The 20974-nt window shown below is 39.5% G+C and overlaps 2 protein-coding genes and 1 non-coding gene across 7 annotated transcripts in view; 1 reads left to right on the top strand and 2 right to left on the bottom strand.

Annotated features, from left to right (window-relative positions):
* Positions 1 to 10134, bottom strand: part of TEX14 (testis expressed 14, intercellular bridge forming factor) — a 121331-nt gene extending 111197 nt beyond the window's left edge. For 2 of the 5 annotated variants that reach the window (XR_006714856.1, XM_045488216.1), the window contains exon 1: positions 9744 to 10131. The gene's annotated coding sequence lies outside the window, so the exon portion shown is untranslated. Of the gene's footprint in view, positions 1 to 9743 lie in introns of all 5 variants that reach the window. The other 3 variants (XM_045488219.1, XM_045488218.1, XM_045488215.1) reach the window with 3 other exon arrangements.
* Positions 63 to 225, bottom strand: LOC123604763. Its single transcript, XR_006715492.1, has one exon. It is a non-coding gene; the product is annotated as a U1 spliceosomal RNA (small nuclear RNA).
* Positions 10135 to 10495: 361 nt separating the features above from the next.
* Positions 10496 to 20974, top strand: part of RAD51C (RAD51 paralog C) — a 37755-nt gene continuing 27276 nt past the window's right edge. Inside the window, exons 1-4 of the mRNA XM_045488232.1 lie at positions 10496 to 10767; positions 13767 to 14025; positions 14633 to 14799; positions 15933 to 16066. Of these exons, the coding sequence (XP_045344188.1) occupies positions 10650 to 10767; positions 13767 to 14025; positions 14633 to 14799; positions 15933 to 16066 (678 nt within the window). The 5' untranslated portion in view covers positions 10496 to 10649. The remainder of the gene's footprint in view (positions 10768 to 13766; positions 14026 to 14632; positions 14800 to 15932; positions 16067 to 20974) is intronic.

Genomic DNA, 20974 nt, shown 5'->3' with positions numbered 1-20974 from the left:
ATGTGGCCTGGAATGTGCAAGACATATTCTTTTTTTTTTTTTTCTTCTTTTTAAGGGAAGACCAGGGTAAAGCACAAATGCAATCCCCTACTATCACAAGTTATACAGCTGAGCTTCGCACATTTGGGGAAATCTTTGTGGTCAGCACATCCTGGATTCAATGGGTAAGCCTCACCTTGGGAAAGCCACCCTCATGATCATGGTATGTCTCCTACCAGTAAGGGTCTTCATGCCTTGCCCAGCACCTCACCCTCAGATTCAAGTCATTCTACAGGTAGGATCACTTTCCTCATGCATTCTATCCACCCCACTGCTTCTGAAATAAAGAGTTTCCAAACTACAGTTACTATGCAGAAATATTTTGTACATCTGAATATTGCCAAAATCTTGGAAAATATATGCCTAAATGTAACCATGACCAGCAGTCACTGCGCTCATCTACATATTCCACACCCCTTTTGTTGATCTCATTTAGCACATCCTATTTCTACTATATAGTTAGTGGTGCTGTTAAAATAACGTTTAAAGGTAAAGATGCTCTACAGATTTAAAGATAAATGACATAAATGAGTTCCTTCTTTTAAGGTTTTGGAGCTGATGACATCACTGATGTCTGGCACAGTTCAGTAAGCCGCTATCCACATGACTGAAATACCAAGACTAAAAAGATTAAATTTGGCAAAACTGCGTATGAAAATCCAGTCTTAGTGGGGCGCCTGGGTTGCTCAGTGAGTAAAGTGTCTGACTTCAGCTCAGGTCATGATATCAAAGTTCATGAGATCAAGCCCCGCTTCGGGCTCTCTCCTGTCAGCACAGAGCCCTCTTTGGATCCTGTCTCCCTCACTCTCTCCTCCCCCGCTTGCATGCACTCCTCTCTCTTTCTCTCTCAAAAATAAACATGAAAAAAAAAGAAAAGAAAATCCAGTCCTAAGATTGCTAAATAGGTTGTCCAAGGCTTCCAGCACAAGTACAAACTATGCTCTTTCAAATATGCAGCAAATGATCACCCTTACTTAAAAGAGCAGGTGTATAGGAGGGCAGCTGGCTGGCTCAGTAGGTCATGCTACTCTTGATCTCAGGGTGAGTTTGAGCCCCACGTTTGGGGTAGAGGTGACTTTTTAAAAGAAACTCTTAAAAAAAAAAGAGCAGTTGTATAAACACTAGTTCTAATTCTGAGCTGAGTTAATTAGAGAACAGCTCAGGTAGCACTGATGATGGTCTATAGGACTGGAAGCCTGACTGACCAGGATGTCTTCCCAAGCAAAAATAAGTTGTGCTTCCAAATATCCTTAACCTTCCACTCTTCCCTGAACGGGTATCTCTGAAACCCAAAACAATACTACTGGCGATTCCATCCTACAAGAAGCCACCCAGCCTTCATTGATTCATATTAGACTCTTCAAAAGGAGTAAATCCTGTCTCAGGCAATGGTTAATGATTCAAATATTTCACATAGACATATAAATAGTCTTAATCCTCTCCTGCCTTCTTCACTGTAAATTAAAATTGGAGTTTACAAGTTCCAACTGTTCTTCAATTGTTTCTCCAAGACCACACCAGAATCACCTTATTTCCCAAGTCTTTTTATTATACAAAACTCTTCTGGTGTTCTGTCCTCTGCCAAAACAAATTAGCCAGAGTTTCATATCGTTAAAACAGGAAGAAAAAATGCTGTTTAAAAATCTTATTAAAGATTAACAAGTAATAACTGAGAACATACAGGTGTCTGACATGGAGAGAGAAAAACATTCTGGGGCAGAGTAGGGAGGAAGCTCTGTGATGTGAGCTGCAACTATTCCTCAAATCTGGCCTTTTGACAGTAACCAGTTTGATTTTTATAGATTTTCTCCCCCAAAGAACAACTATGTAATATATATCCATATATACACATAAACATATATATGTATACACAGTCTAATCTATAAACAAAATATCTATGTTTTGTTTTGTGAAATAAAAGTTAAGATACCTTGAAATCTGGCAGGAACCACTCATGTGAGGGAGAAAGATGACGTCTAAGAACTAAACTACTGTTACCACCAAACAACTCTTAAATTCAAAATGCCATTTTCAGAAGATTTCTTAAACAAATAACACACAGCTCTTAAACCACCCATACCCTTCACAAGACTAATTCCAATATTTCACAAGAACTTATCGCTATCGGCCTAGTTATCAAAACATTCATCTGACACAGTGTGCCTTATGGCAAAAAGGTAACTTTCTCTCACTTTCTTGTAGCTCAAGTAGGTTAAGGAAGACATTAGTGCTGGAGCACCCGGGTGGCTCAGACAATTAAGCATCCGACTTTGGCTTGGGTCATGATCTCACGGTTCGTGAGTTCAAGCCCCACATTGAGCTCTGTGCTGACAGCTCAGAGGCTGGAGCCTGCTCTGGATTCTATGTCTTCCTCTCTCTCTGCCCCTTCCCTACTCATGCTCTGTCTCTCTCTCTCTAAACAATAAACATTTAAAAAAAAAAGAAGAAGAAAAAAAGACATTAGTGCTATAATCCTCACAGAAGCCCTATAGAACTCAGTATCCCCTGAGGAGAGCCATATTTCTTTGACTGGAAAAATATAAGGAAATACAGGTGTTTGTTAAATAATAACATGTTAACATAGAAAAACTAAAGAATCTTCTTAGTTCATTTTTCAAAGGTTGCAAAACTTTATTGCCAAAACCAGACAAAGTAGACATAATAACTTCACAAATTAATCTCACAAATAAAAATGCAAAACTCTTAACCAAATTGATAACATCTTTATGAGTATTAACATCTTGTAGAGTATTAACATAACATACACAGTAAATTAAATAGGTTTTATACCAGGAATATAGGACCTAAGTACATAAAAGTATATGTATAAAAGTGTGTGTGAGTGTGTGTGTGTATATATGTATGTATTTATATTTATAAAGTATAAAAGTAGCGTGTCATATGGGGGGAAAGATTACCTCATAAAGAGTGCTTAGAGGGGTGCTAGTGTGGCTCAGGCTGTTATGCCTCTGACTTGCAGGTCATGATCTCATGGTTGGTGATATTGAACCCCATGTTGGGCTCTGCACTGACAGCACAGAACTTGCTTGGGATTCTTTCTCTGCCCCTTCCCTGCTAGTGTGTATGCACTCACTCTCTCTGTCTCTCAAAATAAATAAATAAACTTAAAAAAAAAAAGAGTGCTTAGAAATTTGGCTCACCACTGGAAATAAGGAAAAAATTACTTTCTTCCTCCTACTTTACATTTAAAAGTAGATAGGCTAAAATATCCAAATTAAATTATAAATCATATGTAGAAAAAATACAGGTAATTATGTTTATAATTTTGAAGGAAAAATTTAAAATTAATTTTTATTTATTTATGATTATTTATTTATTTATTTATTTAAATGTTTATTATTTTTGAGAGAGAGAGAGAGAACAAGCAGGGAAGGGGCAGAAAGAGAGGAAGACACAGAATTGGAAGCAGGCTCCAGGCTCTGAGCTGTCAGCACAGAGATGCAAGGCTTGAACTCACAGACCATGAGATCATGACCTGAGCTGTAGTCGGCTACCCAACTGACTGAGCCACCCAGGCGCCCCTATGATTTATTTTTTAAAGTTTATTTATTTCAGAATAGTCTTTTTTTTTTTTTTTTTCTAAGTAGGCTCCATGCCCAGCACAGAGCCCAACACAGAGCCCAACACAGGGCTTGATCTCACAACCCTGAGATCAAGAGTCAGATGCTTAACTGACTGAGCCACCCAAACACCCCTAAAGTTTATTTAAGTAATCTCTACCCCCAACGTGGGGCTCAAACTCACAACACCAAGATCAAGACACTCACACTCTTCCAACTTAGCCAGACAGGCGTCCTGAGACTTTTTAAAATATTTTCTTATTTAAAGTAATCTCTACACCCAATGTGGTGCTCAAATTCACAATCCCAAGATCAAGAGTCACATGCTCTTTCAACTGAGCCAGCAAGGGGCCCCAAAGAAAAGACTTCCTAAGTATGTTACCAAAGTCAGAATTAAATACAAACTTTGACTATATTTGCATACAAAAAACATCAACAAAGTAGAAAATCTCAAAGTTTAAAATCTTTTTTAATTTTTAAAAATTATTATGTTTATTTATTTAGAGAGAGAGAGAGACTGAGTGTGAGCAGGGGAGGGGCAGAGAGAGAGGGAGACACAGAATCTGAAGCAGGCTCCAGGCTCTGAGCTATCAATGCAGAGTGCGATGCAGGGCTTGAACCCACAAACCATGAGATCACGACCTGAGCTGAAGTCAGACACTTAACCGACTGACCCACCCAGGTGCCCCTAAAATCTTTTTTTTTTAAAGTTTATTTATTTTGAGAGAGAGCAAGCACGTGCAAACAGGGGAGGGGCAGAGAGAGACAGCAGGAGAGAGAGAATCCCACGCAGTGCAGAGCCCGATGAGGGGCTTGAAACCACAAACCATGAGATTGTGACCTGAGCCAAAACCAAGAGTCAGATGCTTAACCGAATGAGCCACTCAGGCATCCCAAAAACCTCAAAGTTTAAATACACATGACAAAGTAGGAAGCTATTTGTGATGTACAGATTAGGCAAATAGCCCGTATAACGCAATATGCATATCAGAGAGGGTAGGCAGCATACGCATTACGAATATGGGTTTTGATGTCAAAGATGAGCAGAATGCTTGGCCTACACTAAGCACAATAAATATTAGTTACTGTTTCTGATAATTAAAAAAAAACAGGCCTGTTACAAATATATATTTAATTTAATTAATTTATTTATTTTTGAGAGAGGGAGAGAGAGAGAGAGAGAGAGAGAGAGACAGACAGACAAGCAGGGCTCACCTGAAGCGTGGCTTGAACTCACCTGAAGTGGGGCTCGAGCTCACCTGATACAGGGCTCAAGCTTACCCAATGTGGGGCTGGAACTCACAAACCCTGAGATTATGACCTGAGCCAAAGTCAGATGCTTAACCAATTGAGCCACCTAGGTGCCCACAAATATGTTTTTTAAATTAAAGTACTTCAGTTATAAAGTAGGAAAGAATGTACACAGATGTTCATTGCACCATTATTCACAATAGCCAAAAGGTGTCCATTCACAGATGAATGGACAAAGTGTGGTATGGATATACAATTGAATATTATTCAGACTTAAAAAGAAAATAAACTCTGACACATCCTACAACATGGATAAACCTTCAGGACATTATGCTAAGTGAAATAAATCAGTCACAAAAGACAAATACTACATGATTCCACCTCTGTAAGGTATCAAGAGTAGTCACAGAAACAGAAAGTAGAACAGGCTGAGAGATGGGGGACTGGGGAGTTATTGTTTAATAGGTACAGAGTTTCAGGTTTGAAAGATAAAAATGTTCTGGAGATTGGTTGCACAATATTGTGAATATAATTAACATTATTGAACTGTACACTTAAAAATGGTTAATATGGTAAATTTTATGTTATGTGTGTTTTACCATTTTTACAAATTAAAAGTGGGCAAAGGATATAAATGAGATAGTTACAATGATAAGGTATATTTATCCATGAAAACTATATGAAAAAAAATTTTTTTTTTTAATTTTTTTTTCAACGTTTATTTATTTTTTGGGGGACAGAGAGAGACAGAGCATGAACGGGGGAGGGGCAGAGAGAGAGGGAGACACAGAATTGGAAACAGGCTCCAGGCTCTGAGCCATCAGCCCAGAGCCTGACGCGGGGCTCGAACTCACGGACCGCGAGATCGTGACCTGGCTGAAGTCGGACGCTTAACCAACTGCGCCACCCAGGCGCCCCTGAAAAAAATTTTTAACCTTAGTAATAAAAGATAACAATTTAAAATCAAGCATTCTGTGTCTCCCTCTCTCTCTTCCCCTCCCCTACTCACACTCTGTCTCTCTCTCAAAAATATTTTAAAAATTAAAAAAATAAAAAAATAAAATTAATTATACCTCAATAACAAAAAGGGGGGAAAAAGCACTTAAAGACTGCTAAGGGCCAGTGCTGGGGTGGAGGTGGGAAAACTAGCCCTCATATGCTGTCAATAGGAGTATAAGTGGTACAAATATTTGGCAGTATGATCCAAAATGAAAATGTACATACTCTCTAGAGGACCCAGGAATTCTTCCAGAAATGTATCCAGAGAGAGAAAGAGAGAGAGACAGAATGCTATTTCATCACAGCAAAACAACTGGAAATAATTCAACTGTACATTTATAGGCCACTGATTAGAAAGATGGCCCTCAGGACAGAACAGTATGCAACCACTAAACTTAATTTTCAAATAATTTGTAATTACACAGGAGAAAGCTTCTGACAAAATATTAAGTGTAAAATAAAAGATATACAAATTTCTTCATAATTTAACCACAAATATGTAAAATAAACACTTTTATGTGAACTTGTAGAAAGATTAAAATAAACCAAAAAAATAAAATAAACCAAAATTTATCTGAGTTAAACAGAATGTGAATCAATTTTATTTTCTTCTTTATATTTCCTACATTTTGTTTTCTACAAGTATATATTTCCTGTAAGTATATATTTTCTACCATATATTTTCCACCAAGGTACAAAATAGAAAAGTATAGGGAGAGAGGTGCAGGTCAATCATCTAATCATCCTTTCTTTTAACAGGTATCTACTTAGTACCTACTAAAGTCATACACTGGGCTAGGGGCTCTAGGAAAACAACAGTGAGTAAAATCCATATGGTCCTGCTCTACTGAAGTTTTCAATCTAGTCGGGGAGACATATGTTAAGTAAACGATCACACAGAGGCATTTGGTGCTATGATAGCCTTAAAAGGGAGTCTAAGAAATTTGGTCTGTATCCTAAGAGCAAAATAGGAAGTGACATGAACTGAAATGTACGGTAGAAAGAACATTTTGGCTGCAGCATGGGTGAACAAACTAGAGAGGAAGAGAAGATGCAGAGAGACCAACTAAAATGATCTTATGTACCTGCAAGCAAAATGGTGGCAGCTTGGCCTAGAGGTAGAGACATGAATATCATCAAGATATGTCAAAGAGAAAATTGATAGTACGTGCATGTGCATCAAACATGGGGAGTGGAAGGGAAGTGGTCTGTGCACATGGAAGGATGGATATTCAATTCTGGAGGCAGGAAATGCAGGAAAAGGACAAGGTTTTGGGAGTGGGCTGAAGAAGATAAGTTAGGTTTAAGACAGGCTGAGTTGAGAGACTTTGCACTGCTCAGAACGCTATCAGATATTTGCTTCTGTAGGTCAGAGAACAGGGCAGGACTAGAAATATAAATTTAAGAATCACTGGCATATAGTCACTGAACTGTGAATGTGAGTAAGATAGCAAAGAAAGGGAGAGAGAGAGGGAGACAGAGAGAGAGACAGAGAGAGAGAGAATGAGAGGGAACAAGAGAGGAGAGAGACAGAATAGTTAGCAACAGGTCTGCTATGAGGCTTTAAAAGAACTGTAACATTTCAGGGCCAGGTTATGGAAGAGGAGTTTCCAAGGGTGACAGAAAAGCCAGCTGGGTAGGAAGGAGGAGTGTAGCATCACAGAAATGAGAAGAATGTTTCAAGAGTTTATGGAGGACAAATATATATGGAGTTCCTACCATGTATAAGGCTTTGTGCAATTGACAGTGATGTTCCAAATATGTGTCTGAGGCTACAGGCTTTATTATAAACACCTTTTTTTTAATGTTTATTTTTGAGAGAGACAGAGAGACAGAGCATGAGTGGGAGAAGGGCAGAGAGAGAGAGGGAGACCCAGAATCTGAAACTCTGAGCTGGAAGCTCAGAGCCTGACTTGGGACTTAAAGTCGGAAACCACGAGATCATGACCTAGGCTAAAGTCAGACGCTTTACCGACTGAGCCACCCAGGTACCCTTATCATAACCACCTCTAAAGCTAAGCCTGGATTCAAAGTTTTTTCTCAGGCCAAACAGCACTCATTTCTCTCACCATTCCCAAATCCACTTGAACATGCAAGGTCACCATTTTTAGAAGTTCTATATTTTTAGGTTAAAAGAAAATAAATTTCTCCTCAGCCATAACAGAAATATTCAGATTACTCCTCTCTAGTAGCTCTAGAAAATGGCCCAGTAAACTGAATTATTGTAAGCATCACAGAATTATTGTAAGCATCAAGTTCAATTAAATATATATAAAAGCACCTTTCTCTGGCACTTTACAATTGTAGGCATTTAAAAAACATGTTTCACAGCATTAGCACTCTGTTGAGCTAGTGTGTAATAAAGTTTTATTCAGCTGAATACACATATTATTTTAAAATGAAGAAGCTAAAATTTATTATGTACCTTTTCTGTGCTAAAGACTTTATATTTGTTAATTTGATCTTTCCAATAACCCCAGGAAATATTACTTTCCACCTGAAGGAGATGAAACTGAGTAACTTGCTGCATATCTCACAGATGGTAATTTCCTGAGATGTGACAGAAACTCAAATTTGTATGACTCCAAAGCTCATGCTCATTTGTCCATAGCAGTGCCTCTCAAACTTTTTCATCAAGTGACCACAAATTGCAAAGGAAAAAACACCCATACTCCCAGGAGGCTTTGGATGATTACAGAGGTATCCAGTTTGAACTGGATCTTTCTTCTTATATTTATCTGAAAATTTATGTTTGCATTTTACTTTACAATATATTAGTTTATTTAACGTGTTTTAAGTAGCTTACCAGTTAAATCATTCAATTCTTCCCTCTCATAAAAAAAAAAATTTTTTTTGAGACTCTGACAGCATAGGAAGGTACATAAAAATCTCATAGCTTGTGGCCTCATAAACCTGGATCCTAATTGGAAAGCCTAACTATAGAGCAAAATGCATTAAAGAAATCTTAAAAATTTTCTGACAACAATTATAGGCAATTTCTGACAATAATTATAGGCAACTCAAGGGTCAAAATAAGATATTAATAACGCTTAATTGTAGGACTACAGATAGAGTCTACTTTTAACTCTCCACTGTCAATGAAACTAAGTTCTAAACACGACCGATTCCACTGAGTTTGAGCAAAGTAACTGAAGGACTAACCCTGAATATGTTAACACCACCTCTTCTTCACCCAAGACTGGTTGCTTTATAATCATGAATTCTCCTTACGTTTATGCAATGCCCACTGTGTGCCCAGATGTGACTCATACTAGTAGTTAGCACTGAGTGGCAAATAAGCCTTATTTTGATTTGTCCTACCAGACTTTCCCCACCTTACCAAATGGGGGACAAACACTCCTTCCTTTCTACTTCCCAACCCCCACCCCAAGATGGGCTCACAATTTGGAGGTAGTTCAGGGTAGAAGAAAGGGTACTAGGTTTTAATTTTTGTTTCAAGAAAACTGTCTAAGCTTCTATGTCCTTGTTTTACACCTCGTGGTATGATTGTGAGCATTTAAAATGTGTGGGATTTGCTAAAGTGCTCAACGTGTTTCCTTCCTTAGATCTTAAGTAGTTAGGGAGCTCTGATTTGAAATATTTAGGCAGTTCCTTTAAGCTAGGGGAAAAAAAATCAAGGCTAAGAATCTTACCAAAAGGTAGTGAACGAGTTACTCCCCTAAAGAAATCATACTCACCTAGCCAAGGAAAGACTGCGTAAACCACCTTCCAAACCGCCTCAATTCCCTCAAAGTTCTCTTTCAGAAGCGGGCCCTTCTCAACTCTGTACCAGAGTAGGAGATCTTGCGTAGCCCAACTATTTCCTCTTAAGAACAGGGAGCCCAGCCCACCACGGGGACATTACTTGCTTACTTTTCCAGCTACTTCTTAAGCCAGGTAGGCGCTGAACCAACGGTCTCGAAAACCACCAGGCTTCACACTGGACTCGCGGAGAAAGCGTGGGTGTGTGCGAGGACTGGGCGCCCAGTGCTCCCCGCGGCGTTGGGGGGGCTGGCCCACAATCCCTCGCGCTGGCGAGGGCCGGAAAGAAGGGGGAAGGCAAGGGGGACACCCGACAAGAAAAGCCAAGAAAGTGGAACCCTATAATGGAAACACCGATTAATCCTTATATGGCCATTCTATATCCCAAACCGGTAACTAGCCAGGGTGTGCGTTACCCGCATTCAGGGAGCTCATTCCTATTAATAACTCTGAGGTTTCCACTCAAGGGGCAGGGCTGAGGTGAGATGTCGTGTGTAGGGCCTGGTCTCTGTCTTGCGGTCTTCATCCATCTTTTTCAATGTTTATTTATTTTTGGGACAGAGAGAGACAGAGCATGAACGGGGGAGGGGCAGAGAGAGAGGGAGACACAGAATCGGAAACAGGCTCCAGGCTCTGAGCCATCAGCCCAGAGCCCGACGCGGGGCTCGAACTCACGGACCGCGAGATCGTGACCTGGCTGAAGTCGGACGCTTAACCGACTGCGCCACCCAGGCGCCCCCATCCATCTTTTTACTGTCAGGATGTGCATTTTATGGGAAAACCCTACATGATGGGATTGGGAAGAACCACGACTAAAATGGTACGGGTGATTGAAAACCTAGCATTCCTCCTCAGTAAGGCCAAGTCCTAGGCCTCGAGCAGTCAGGCCGCAGGCCCCGCCCCTTCCGCTTACGCGTGACGTCACACGGCGCGGGCCGGCGCGAGCGTGCGGCGTTGTGGCAGGGGTTTAGCAACTTTGGGTTGGCGCCGCTGCGCGCGTGGGTGTCGGGCTTTGAAATGCAGCGGGATTTAGTGAGTTTCCCGCTGTCCCCAGCGGTGCGGGTGAAGCTGGTGTCTGCAGGTTTCCAGACTGCTGAGGAACTCCTAGAGATGAAACCATCCGAGCTCAGCAAAGGTAATGACTCCTGATGGCAAGTTGAGGTACACGGACCCCCGTCTGTGCCGCCTCCATCTCGGTTCTTCCGCCTTCAGGCTTCAGCCCAGTGTCCGTCAGTTTCCTCCGCCCAACGCTGCGTTTGTAAGGTGAAACCGCTCCTTGACTCCAGTTAAACATGGTTTGAACGGTTAGAACTGTGGCCTTGAAAACATTTACTCATTTCTCATTTATTACTCAAGAAGAGCCCTTTTAACGTGGATTATTATTTACAATATGTTGATGAAGGAACAGATGCTTGAGAGGTTAAGTAACTTTTTATGATGACTGGGCTAGGATATCGTGGAGCCAGGATTGGTACCCAGACAGCTTATCTAGTTTTCGCTGTTCCAAAATCCAGGGGGCAAGGGATTACATTTGAGAAATGGAGGATTCGTGAGAGGATTTGAGACACTGAGCGAGAAAGGGAGCAGAATCCCCAGAACCTGGAGAAAGCAATACAAAGAAGACATTGCTTCTTTTATGTCATTCACTGGAAAACAAAACAAAACACCCCCCCCCCCAAACCTCTTATTCCAGAACACTGTAAATGATACATTGGTGGGAACCACTGTGTCATGAGGTATACAAAAATGAAGCTATATGCTGTCAGTCCCACCCCACATGCTATATTATGGTGTGCTCAGAACTGTCCTCTTAAGATAGAACAAAATTTTAAATCCTGGCCCTCAACAATGGAAAATAAGGAAGTTTCAACTTGTCATTCAAGAATAAATGTAGACCCAAGTTAACTGTTTTAAATCTTTTTTTTTTTAATTTTTTTTTCAACGTTTATTTATTTTTGGGACAGAGAGAGACAGAGCATGAACGGGGGAGGGGCAGAGAGAGAGGGAGACACAGAATTGGAAACAGGCTCCAGGCTCTGAGCCATCAGCCCAGAGCCTGACGCGGGGCTCGAACTCAGGGACCGCGAGATCGTGACCTGGCTGAAGTCGGACGCTTAACCGACTGCGCCACCCAGGCGCCCCATAACTGTTTTAGATCTTAAGCTGCACATTGCCTCCCAAATTTTAATGGGCTCTTTCAATATATTGATTTTACAAAAAAGAAATGAGAGAATCTGCATGATAATAGCTAACAGTTATTGAGCATTTTGGATGGCTTCTGTATTCTACCAAACTTTTCAACATGTATTGTGTTATTCCCGTTTCACAAAAGAAAAAATCTGATGGGGCGCCTGTGTGGCTCAGTCGGTTGAGCGTCCGACTTCGGCTCAGGTCATGATCTCGCAGTTGGTGAGTTCGAGCCCCGCGTCGGGCTCTGTGCTGACAGCTCAGAGCCTGGAGCCTGCTTCAGATTCTGTGTCTCCCTCTCTCTCCGCCCCACCCCTGCTTGTGCTCTGTCTCTGTCTTTCAAAAATGAATAAACATAAAAAAAAAAAAAAATTTAAGAGCGTTTTACAAAAGAAAAAATCTGAGGCAAAAAAAGTAACTTGCCCATACTAAGTAACTACATAGTAAGTGGTTCAGTCAGGGTTTACAAACCCAAGAAAGCTGACTCCAGAGTTTAGACTCTTTAGTTGGGCATGGTTTTCATTTCCTTATCACCATTGTTGTCTTTTGTTAGCACCAAATTTACATTCATATCCTAACTAAATCAAACACTGACATATCAAATTCATAAGTGATGTCATCTTCACCATTATTTCTTTCATTAGCTTGTTTTTGTTTTTTTAATATTTATTCCTTAAAAATTTTTTTTTAATGTTTATTTTTGATAGAGAGAGTGCAAGCAGGGGAGGGGCAGAGAGAAAGAGACAGAGTGTGAGCAGGGGAGGGGCAGAGAGAGTTGTCAGTGCAGAGCCCGATGCGGGGCTTGAACTCATGAACCGTGAGACCATGACCTGCGCCAAAGTCAGAAGCTTAACTGGCTGAGCCACACAGGTGCCCATGTTTATTCCTTTTTGAGAGAGAGACCATGAGCAAAGGAGCAGAGAGGAAGAGAGAGAGAAAAAGAGAAGGACAGAGGATCCAAAGCGGGCTCCACACTGACAGGAGTGAGCCCGATGTCGGGCTTGAACTCACAAGGCATGAGATCATGACGTCAGCTGAAATCTGGTGCTTAACTGACTGAGCCACCCAGATGCCCCGCAGCTTCTTTTGTAATTGCCATTTCCTTAAGCCATATTGTCTGATAGGAATGAAATTGTGTAGATAAGGAAGCATAAGTGTATTGTTTAAAATATTTGTGCATTAAAATTCTCAGTAAATAATTTTGAAGTGATATATGAATTTTTCATGACAGTGTTTCCATAAAAATTTTTATTATGAATAATACATGCACATATACTTCTTTTTTTTTCAATTTTTTTTTCTTTAATGTTTCTTTATTCTTGAGACAGAGACAGAGCCTGAACAAGGGAGGGGCAGAGAGAGAGGGAGACAGAATCTGAAACAGGCTCCAGGCTCTGAGCTGTCAGCACAGAGCCTGACGCAGGGCTCGAACCCACGAACTGTGAGATCATGACCTGAGCCAAAGTCCAACGCCCAACCGACTGAGCCACCCAGGCACCCAATGCACATATACTTCTTAAAGTTAAATCTTGTTTTAGGCAGTTGGAGGCCATTTTGTTCTCTTCTGAAAATAATTTAGATACCTTATTAAAGCAAGATAACTATGACTTCATGGGACCAAAAGGGACTGCGGGTACATTTTTATTTCTATCTCTAGATACTCTTGTAAGTATTCAAATACTTTAAAGGTTTAGGTTTCTGAATTCTATTTTTGAGGTAATAAGTAAATCATAAAGTATGTAAAGAGTAAAAAATACAGATACTTGCCTTTATTAACTTGAAAAATTCAATAGTTAGTGGAATGTTATGTTTTTATGTTTCTTTACTCTTGGCATCCCTCTTATTATGTAAAATTAGAATTAATGAAGACAATCCAATAACATGTTAGACTTTTAAATTTCTAAAATCAGGGTGTTTTGGTTTTTTTTTTCCTTATTTTACTTTCAGAAGTTGGGATATCTAAAGAGGAAGCATTAGAAACTCTGCAAATTATAAGAAGAGAATGTCTCACAAATAAACCAAGATATGCTGCTGTAGCTGAGTCAGGCAAGAAGTGTACAGCACTGGAACTTCTTGAGCAGGAGCATACCCAGAGCTTCATAATTACCTTCTGTTCAGCACTAGATAATATTCTTGGGGGTGGAATACCCTTAACCAAAACAACAGAAATTTGTGGAGTACCAGGTGTTGGAAAAACACAATTATGGTAAAGTTAAATGTTCCCCTTTTAAGGGTAGGCTTAATAACATTTTATGTAAGTAATAGAATATGGTGCTGTGGGTCTATATTCAGGAGACCAAAAATGACATGTATGTGCTCTTAATTGTGTGTGTGTGTGTGTGTGTGTGTGTACATGCATCAGACAAAAATCAATTTGCCATTTGTGTTACATCAGCACGCCCATTTTGATAAATTGATATGGATTATTTTGATATCCAAAAACGTTTCTTTCGCAGCATTGTAATGTGTTCATTAGGGTAAATAGGCAGTCTTCTATTTTATTATATAATTAATTCCTGGGAGTATATTTGAAAGTCAAATATTTGAAACTACATTTATGTATAAGAAAGGGTTTCCTTCCCAGAGGCCTAAAAACCACGAAAAAATCCTTAGTCATGGTTTTATGAGTACACCCCCTGCCCCACTAATCCAGATATCAATTGACATACATATATTTGGAGCAGAGAGTTAGCCACATCTGTAGCCTAATGGTGGTACCTAATGGATGGTGATGTGGCATTGAAAACCATTGCCTTAGAGGATTGTGATTATGATGATGATTATGATTTGGTCATTCAGCTTTCTCTTGACAGTATGCAGTTGGCAGTAGATGTGCAGATACCAGAATGTTTTGGAGGAGTGGAAGGTGAAGCAGTTTTTATTGATACTGAAGGAAGTTTTATGGTTGATAGAGTGGTAGACCTTGCTACTGCCTGCATTCAGCACCTTCACCTTATAGCAGAAGCACATATGGGAGAGGGTAAGTTAGCAAGTGATCCTCTTTCTTCTGTATAATAAAAGTAATTTGCAATTGTACCTTTCAGGCCTCAGCAAGAAACCATTTAGAATGAAGCTTAATGACTTGACAGTGTCCTAGTGTTCAACCTTCAGATCTCTTTTACAGAATTAGAAATGCCACAACCTAGACTGGCTTTTTCTTTTCCTTTTATGACCCTTGCTTCTGGGCCACATAACTTGTGTGTGTATTTCAGTGTATGATATCAAATCATCATACTCTGACCTGCCAGGTGTAAATTAATGTTGTTGGACACTTAATGTAAGTAAATGTTGTCCCAGTGCATTCAGTATATTCAATGCATTCAGTTTATATTGACTGCCATACTGGCTTTTTTAATAAACCAAAGGTAGCTTTGAAAAACCATGTTGGAAATGTTGTAATTGACTTCATGGCTGTTTAATTGTATCATTAAAGTGTTTGGGAAGTTTTTTTTAAGCTTGTGATGTAGAAAGAGTGTTTGATTTTTTAAAAAACATTTAAAGATGGGATACCTGGGTGGTTCAGTCGGTTAAGCATCTGACTTTTTAAAAATATTTATCTATCTATCTATTTATTTATTTATTTATTTAGAGAGAGGGAGAGAGAGAGAGATTGAGAGAGAGAAAGCGTGAGCAGGGGAGAGGCAGAGACAGAGACAGAATCCCAAGCAGGCTCCATCTCACCAACTGTGAGATCATGACCTGAGCTGAAATCAAGAGTTGGTCGCTTAACCAGCTGAGCCACCCAGGCACCCCTTAATTTGCAGTCATGAAAAAAACAAAGAGAAATTCCGTTATGTTACTTCTATTCAATGAAAGTAATAACTAGAAATACGAAAAGGCAGGCATTAAGACTGTAGTTGTATATGTGTATGAACAGTTTCTCAATAGCCTAGTATGTAAGGAAACAGTGGAGAAGGTGAAAATAAGAGGCCAGGAATTATGCAATGATAGTTTATAGTAATTTTGTTACAATTTTGTTATCTTTCAATTCAAGTGGAGAGTTTGTTATTCACAGTGAAGCATTTTGTTTTTCAAAGGTATTGTTTTCCTACTATCACCAATATATCAAAACAAATAAAACTAATTATTTTAAGATTGTTTCGTTTATTTTAGAGCACCCAAAAGCTTTGGAGGATTTCACTCTTGAAAATATTCTTTCCCATATTTACTATTTTCGTTGTCGTGACTACACAGAGCTATTGGCACAAGTTTATCTCCTCCCAGACTTCCTTTCAGAACACTCAAAGGTATGGCTCAAACTATAGAAATATAGTTAACCTTTGGAGTATCTTTGGAGGTGTTTGAGTAACATGAAAAATAAGTAAATAGTATAGTGGCATAAGCCCATTCAAAAATCTCTTCCTTGTTCTACAGTTTATTTGTATTTTCATATATTTAGCATATATATATTTTATGCCCAAAGTAAGAAATTGAAATAATATAGATAGAGGTTCTGCCTCCAGTGATGGTGGAATAGTTTCTAACAAACTCTGTAGAAAGGTATAAAATGGAAAATAAAGCTACCTTTCTATTGTTTCCTAATACCTCTCCCTAAAGTTGACCACTATTGTTTTTTGTGTCTTCCCAAAAAATTTTTTATGTATTTTGCAGTATTTTAATATTTGTTAATGGGATAAGACTGTAATATGGTTCTGCACCTTCCATTTTGGTTTAGAGTTTTGCCTATCTTTCTATATCACCACATGTGGATAGACCTCATTCTTTTTGTAGCTACATATTATTTCATCTTAAGAAGGTGCTTTTTGCTCTTGGTGGGAACATAAAATGATACAATTGCCTCAGAAAACAGTATGGCAATTCCTCAAAAATTGAAAATAGAATTACCATATGACCCAGCAATTCCACTTCTGTGTATATAACCAAAAGGATTGAAAGCAGGGTCTTGAAGAGATATTTATACACCTGTGTCCATAGCAACAATATTAATATTACCTAAAACATGGTAGCAACCCAAGTGTCCATTGATGGATGAATGGATCAGCAAAATGTGGTATATACATACAATCTAATTTTGACATATGCTACAACTTGGATGAATCTTGTGGACGTTATGTTGAAATGTTGATTTTGTTGGTGAAATAAGCCAGTCACAAAAAAAAAAAAGATATGCTGTATTCTACTTATATGTGGTGTCAAGAGTAGTCAAACTCATGGAGACATAAAGTAGAATGGTAGTTATTAGGGCCTAGGGGGAAGAGGAGAATGGGCAGTTACTGTTTAATGGGTATAGAGTTTCAGTTTTACAAGACGAATATTTGTATTTTACTATATAAAAAAAATTGGGGAAAAATTAAGTACCTTAATTTATTTAACCAATCCTATTATTGGTGATCTTTTAGATGCTATTATTAATAATTGTTTGAAGATAATCCTTATACATACCATCTTGGGATACATTTGTAAGTATGTTTATAGGATAAATTCTAAGTATTAGAATTACGTTAAAGAGTATACGCATATTTAATTTTGATAAATATTACGCATGAGAAAGATTCTCTTTGACCAAACTTTAGTCAGCCTCCTCTGAGCCTTCTTTTTCAATAGGCCTTGAACCTCATCCACATCTTGTCTTAGGCCTGACTAATCCAGTTCATTACTGTGAATAATCCTGCTGTGAATATAGGGGTACAATAATAAAGAATCCTGTAAATTAGACTCTCCTACCCTTCATACCTGATCAACCTTGGTATCTCAAGTTCCTCATTCCCCACTTTTGATGTATATGTCTTTGGTCTGCCTGTAGCAAGAATTGTGTTAGGTCACTTTAACAAGAATCCTACCCCTGATGTCTCCTCTTAGTAATTTTCCATTTTCTGACACTCACCCTGTTCTTGGCTATAAATCCCCACTTGTCCTTGTTGTATTTGGGTTTAAACCCAGTCTCTCTCTCCTGTTGCAAAACCCCTATTGCTAAATTTTTCAAAAATTTTAAATGTTTATTTCGAGAGAGAGCACAAGTGGGGGAGGGACAGACGGGGAGAGAAAGAATCCTAAGTAGGCTCCACACTGCCAACTCAGAGCAGGGCTCCATCTCAAGACCATGAGATCATGACCTGAGCTGAAACCAAGAGTCAGATACTTAACTGATCGAGCCACCCAGGCGCCACCATGTTGATATCTTCTTGAATAAATTATTCATTACTGTTTTAACAAGCATCAGAATAACTTTTTTAGTTAAAAAAAATTTTTTTTTATTCTTAAGAAGACTCCACGCCCAGCATGGAGCCTAACGTGGGGCTTGAATCAAGACCTGAGCTGAGATCAAGTCCGACATTTTATTTTCTGGTGCCCCAGAATAATTTTTTTTTTTTTTTACACAAATTGCCCTTTAAAAAGGTTGTACCAGGGGATCAAAAAAACAAGACTGAACTATATGTTGACTACAAGAAGCCCACTTTAGGATTGCCTTGCTGGCTCAGTCACTGGAGCTTGTGACTTTTGATCTTGTGGTTGTGCGTTTGAGCCCCATGTTGGGTGTAGAGATTACTTAAAAAAAATAAAATCTTAAAAAAAACATGTTAGATATAAAGATACTTGTAGATTAAAAGTAAATGATCAGAGAAAGATCTATCATGCCAACACTAATCAAAAGAAAGCAAGAGTAGCTGTATTTATTTTAGAGAACAGACGTCAAACCAAGGAAAGTTATCAGGGATACAGAGGGACATTACATAATGATAAAACGGTCAGTTCCCCAGAAAGACATAACAGTTTCTAACATGTATGTGTCTGACAACAGAACATCAAACTACATGAGGCAAAAACTGATAGAAGTGCAAGGAGAAATAGATGACTTCACTATTATATTTGGAGACTTCAGCACCTCCTAGAAATGGACGGAAAACCAGTAAAGACATAGATGAACTCAATAACACCATCAGTCAATTGAATATAGTGGATATCCGTAGACTACTTCAACAACAGCAGAATACATGTTCTTCTCAGTTCATGTGGAACTTTCACCAAAATAGACATTTTCATAATCTATTAGATTTCCTGCCTATTCTTCTAAGGGCCCGTTTATCTTTCCTGTAAATATCCTTTCTCCATTCTGTGAATTTTCTTTTCACTTTCTTGATAATGCCTTTTTTTTTTTTTAAGTTTATTTTTATTTTTTTGAGGGAGAGAGACAGCAGGGGCGGGGGGTGACAGAGAGAGAGAGGGAGAGAGAGAATCCCAAGCAGACTCCACACTGTCAGCACGGAGCCTGACACAGGGCTCAGTCCTGCGTACCTTGAGATTGTGACCAGAGAGAAATCAAGAGTCGGACACTCAACTGACTGAGCCACCCAGGTGTCCCTTGATAGTGCTCTTTGATACACAAAAGTGTTAAATTTTGGTGAAGTTCAATTATTTATTAGTTGTTGTTAGGTTTTTGGTGTCATGTATAAGAATCTATTGCCAAATCGATGATCATGAAAATTTACTTTTCTAAGTAGGGGAGGAAGAAGTTTTCTTCAACCCTCTGAAAGTCCATGGATGGATCTGAAAAAAAACGACAAAGGCAGCATAACAGGAGAAAAGCATACAAATTTTACTGAATTTTTATGTGTACATGGCAGCCTTCTACAAGACAACCCAAAGAAATGACCAGAACAAGAAACTTTTATACCTTTTAGGCAAAAACATGTAAATATGTGAAGAATTGATGAAGGGATCTGGGCTAGAGGTGGTAATTTGTGAAGAAATAATTTTGAAAATAAGAATTAGTTTAACAGGGGCACCTGGGTGGTTCAGTCTGTTGAGCATCTGACTTTAGCTCAGGTCATGATCTCAAGGTTCATGAGTTTGAGTCCCACATCAGGCTCACTGTTGTCAGTGCAGAGCCCCCTTCAGATCCTCTGTTCCCCCCACACACCCTTCCCCCACTCACGTTCTCTCTCTCTCTCTCTCTCTCTCTCTCTCAGAAATGAAATAAACATTAAAAAAATTAGTTTAGGGGCGCCTGGGTGGCGCAGTCGGTTAAGCGTCCGACTTCAGCCAGGTCACGATCTCGCGGTCCGGGAGTTCGAGCCCCGCGTCAGGCTCTGGGCTGATGACTCAGAGCCTGGAGCCTGTTTCCGATTCTGTGTCTCCCTCTCTCTCTGCCCCTCCCCCGTTCATGCTCTGTCTCTCTCTGTCCCAAAAATAAATAAACGTTGAAAAAAAAAAATTTAAAAAAAAATTAGTTTAACAAGGTTTGTTTATATGCCTTCTCAGCCCTAAATACCCTGTCTCTGGTGATAAGGGCATCTCCTTTTCTTCTGATACCTTTCATACAGGAGATTTATCTCCTTTCAGGGAAGAAGGGAGAGAGTAGGAGGTCAAAGTGACCTTCCTGCTTCTGTTTGACCTTCCTGCTTCTGCTTCCTGCTTCTGTTTTCTCAAACTTCAACTTAAGATATTCAATATGCCAAGGTGCCAAATTTGGGGGTAGCATGCCTGAAATACAGGTTGATCTATAAATATACATCAGACCAGTTAATGCCATGCAACACGTAATAGAAGATACAAAAAGGGGAAATAGGGGCCCCCTGGCTGGCTCAGTTGGTGGAGCATGTGACTTTTAACCTTGGGGTCATGAGTTTGAGCCCCATGTTGGATGTAGAGATTACTTATTTATTTTTCATTTTTATTTATTTTGAGAGAGAGAGCGAGCACACACGCAAGCGGTAGAGAAGCAGAGAGAGAGGGAGAGCAAGAATCTCAAGCAGGCTCTGCACTGTCAGCACAGAGTCCAATGCAGGGCTCCACCTGGCAAATGTGAGATCATGACCTGAGCTGAAATCAAGAGTTGGATGCTTAACTGACTGAGCCACCCAGGCGCCCGTAGAGATTACTTAAAAAAAAAAAGAGTGTGTTGTTTAATTTCCACATATCTGTGAATTTTCCAAATTTCTTTCTGATGTTGGTTTCTTTTTTTTTTTTAATTGTTTTTTAATGTTTATTTATTTTTGAGAGAGAGGGAGACAGAGCATGAGCGGGGGAGAGGCAGACACACACACACACACAGACTCAGAAGCAGGCTCCAGGCTCTGAGCTGTCAGCACAGAGCCCGATGTGGGGCTTGAACCCAATGAGCTGTGAGATCATGACTTGAGCCGAAGTCAGGCACTAGTTGACTGAGCCACCCAGGCACCCCTGATGCTGGTTTC

This window comes from Leopardus geoffroyi, chromosome E1 (genome assembly GCF_018350155.1).
Source record: "Leopardus geoffroyi isolate Oge1 chromosome E1, O.geoffroyi_Oge1_pat1.0, whole genome shotgun sequence".
Lineage (NCBI taxonomy): Eukaryota > Metazoa > Chordata > Mammalia > Carnivora > Felidae > Leopardus > Leopardus geoffroyi.
This window is presented reverse-complemented; position numbering and strand designations above follow the sequence as displayed.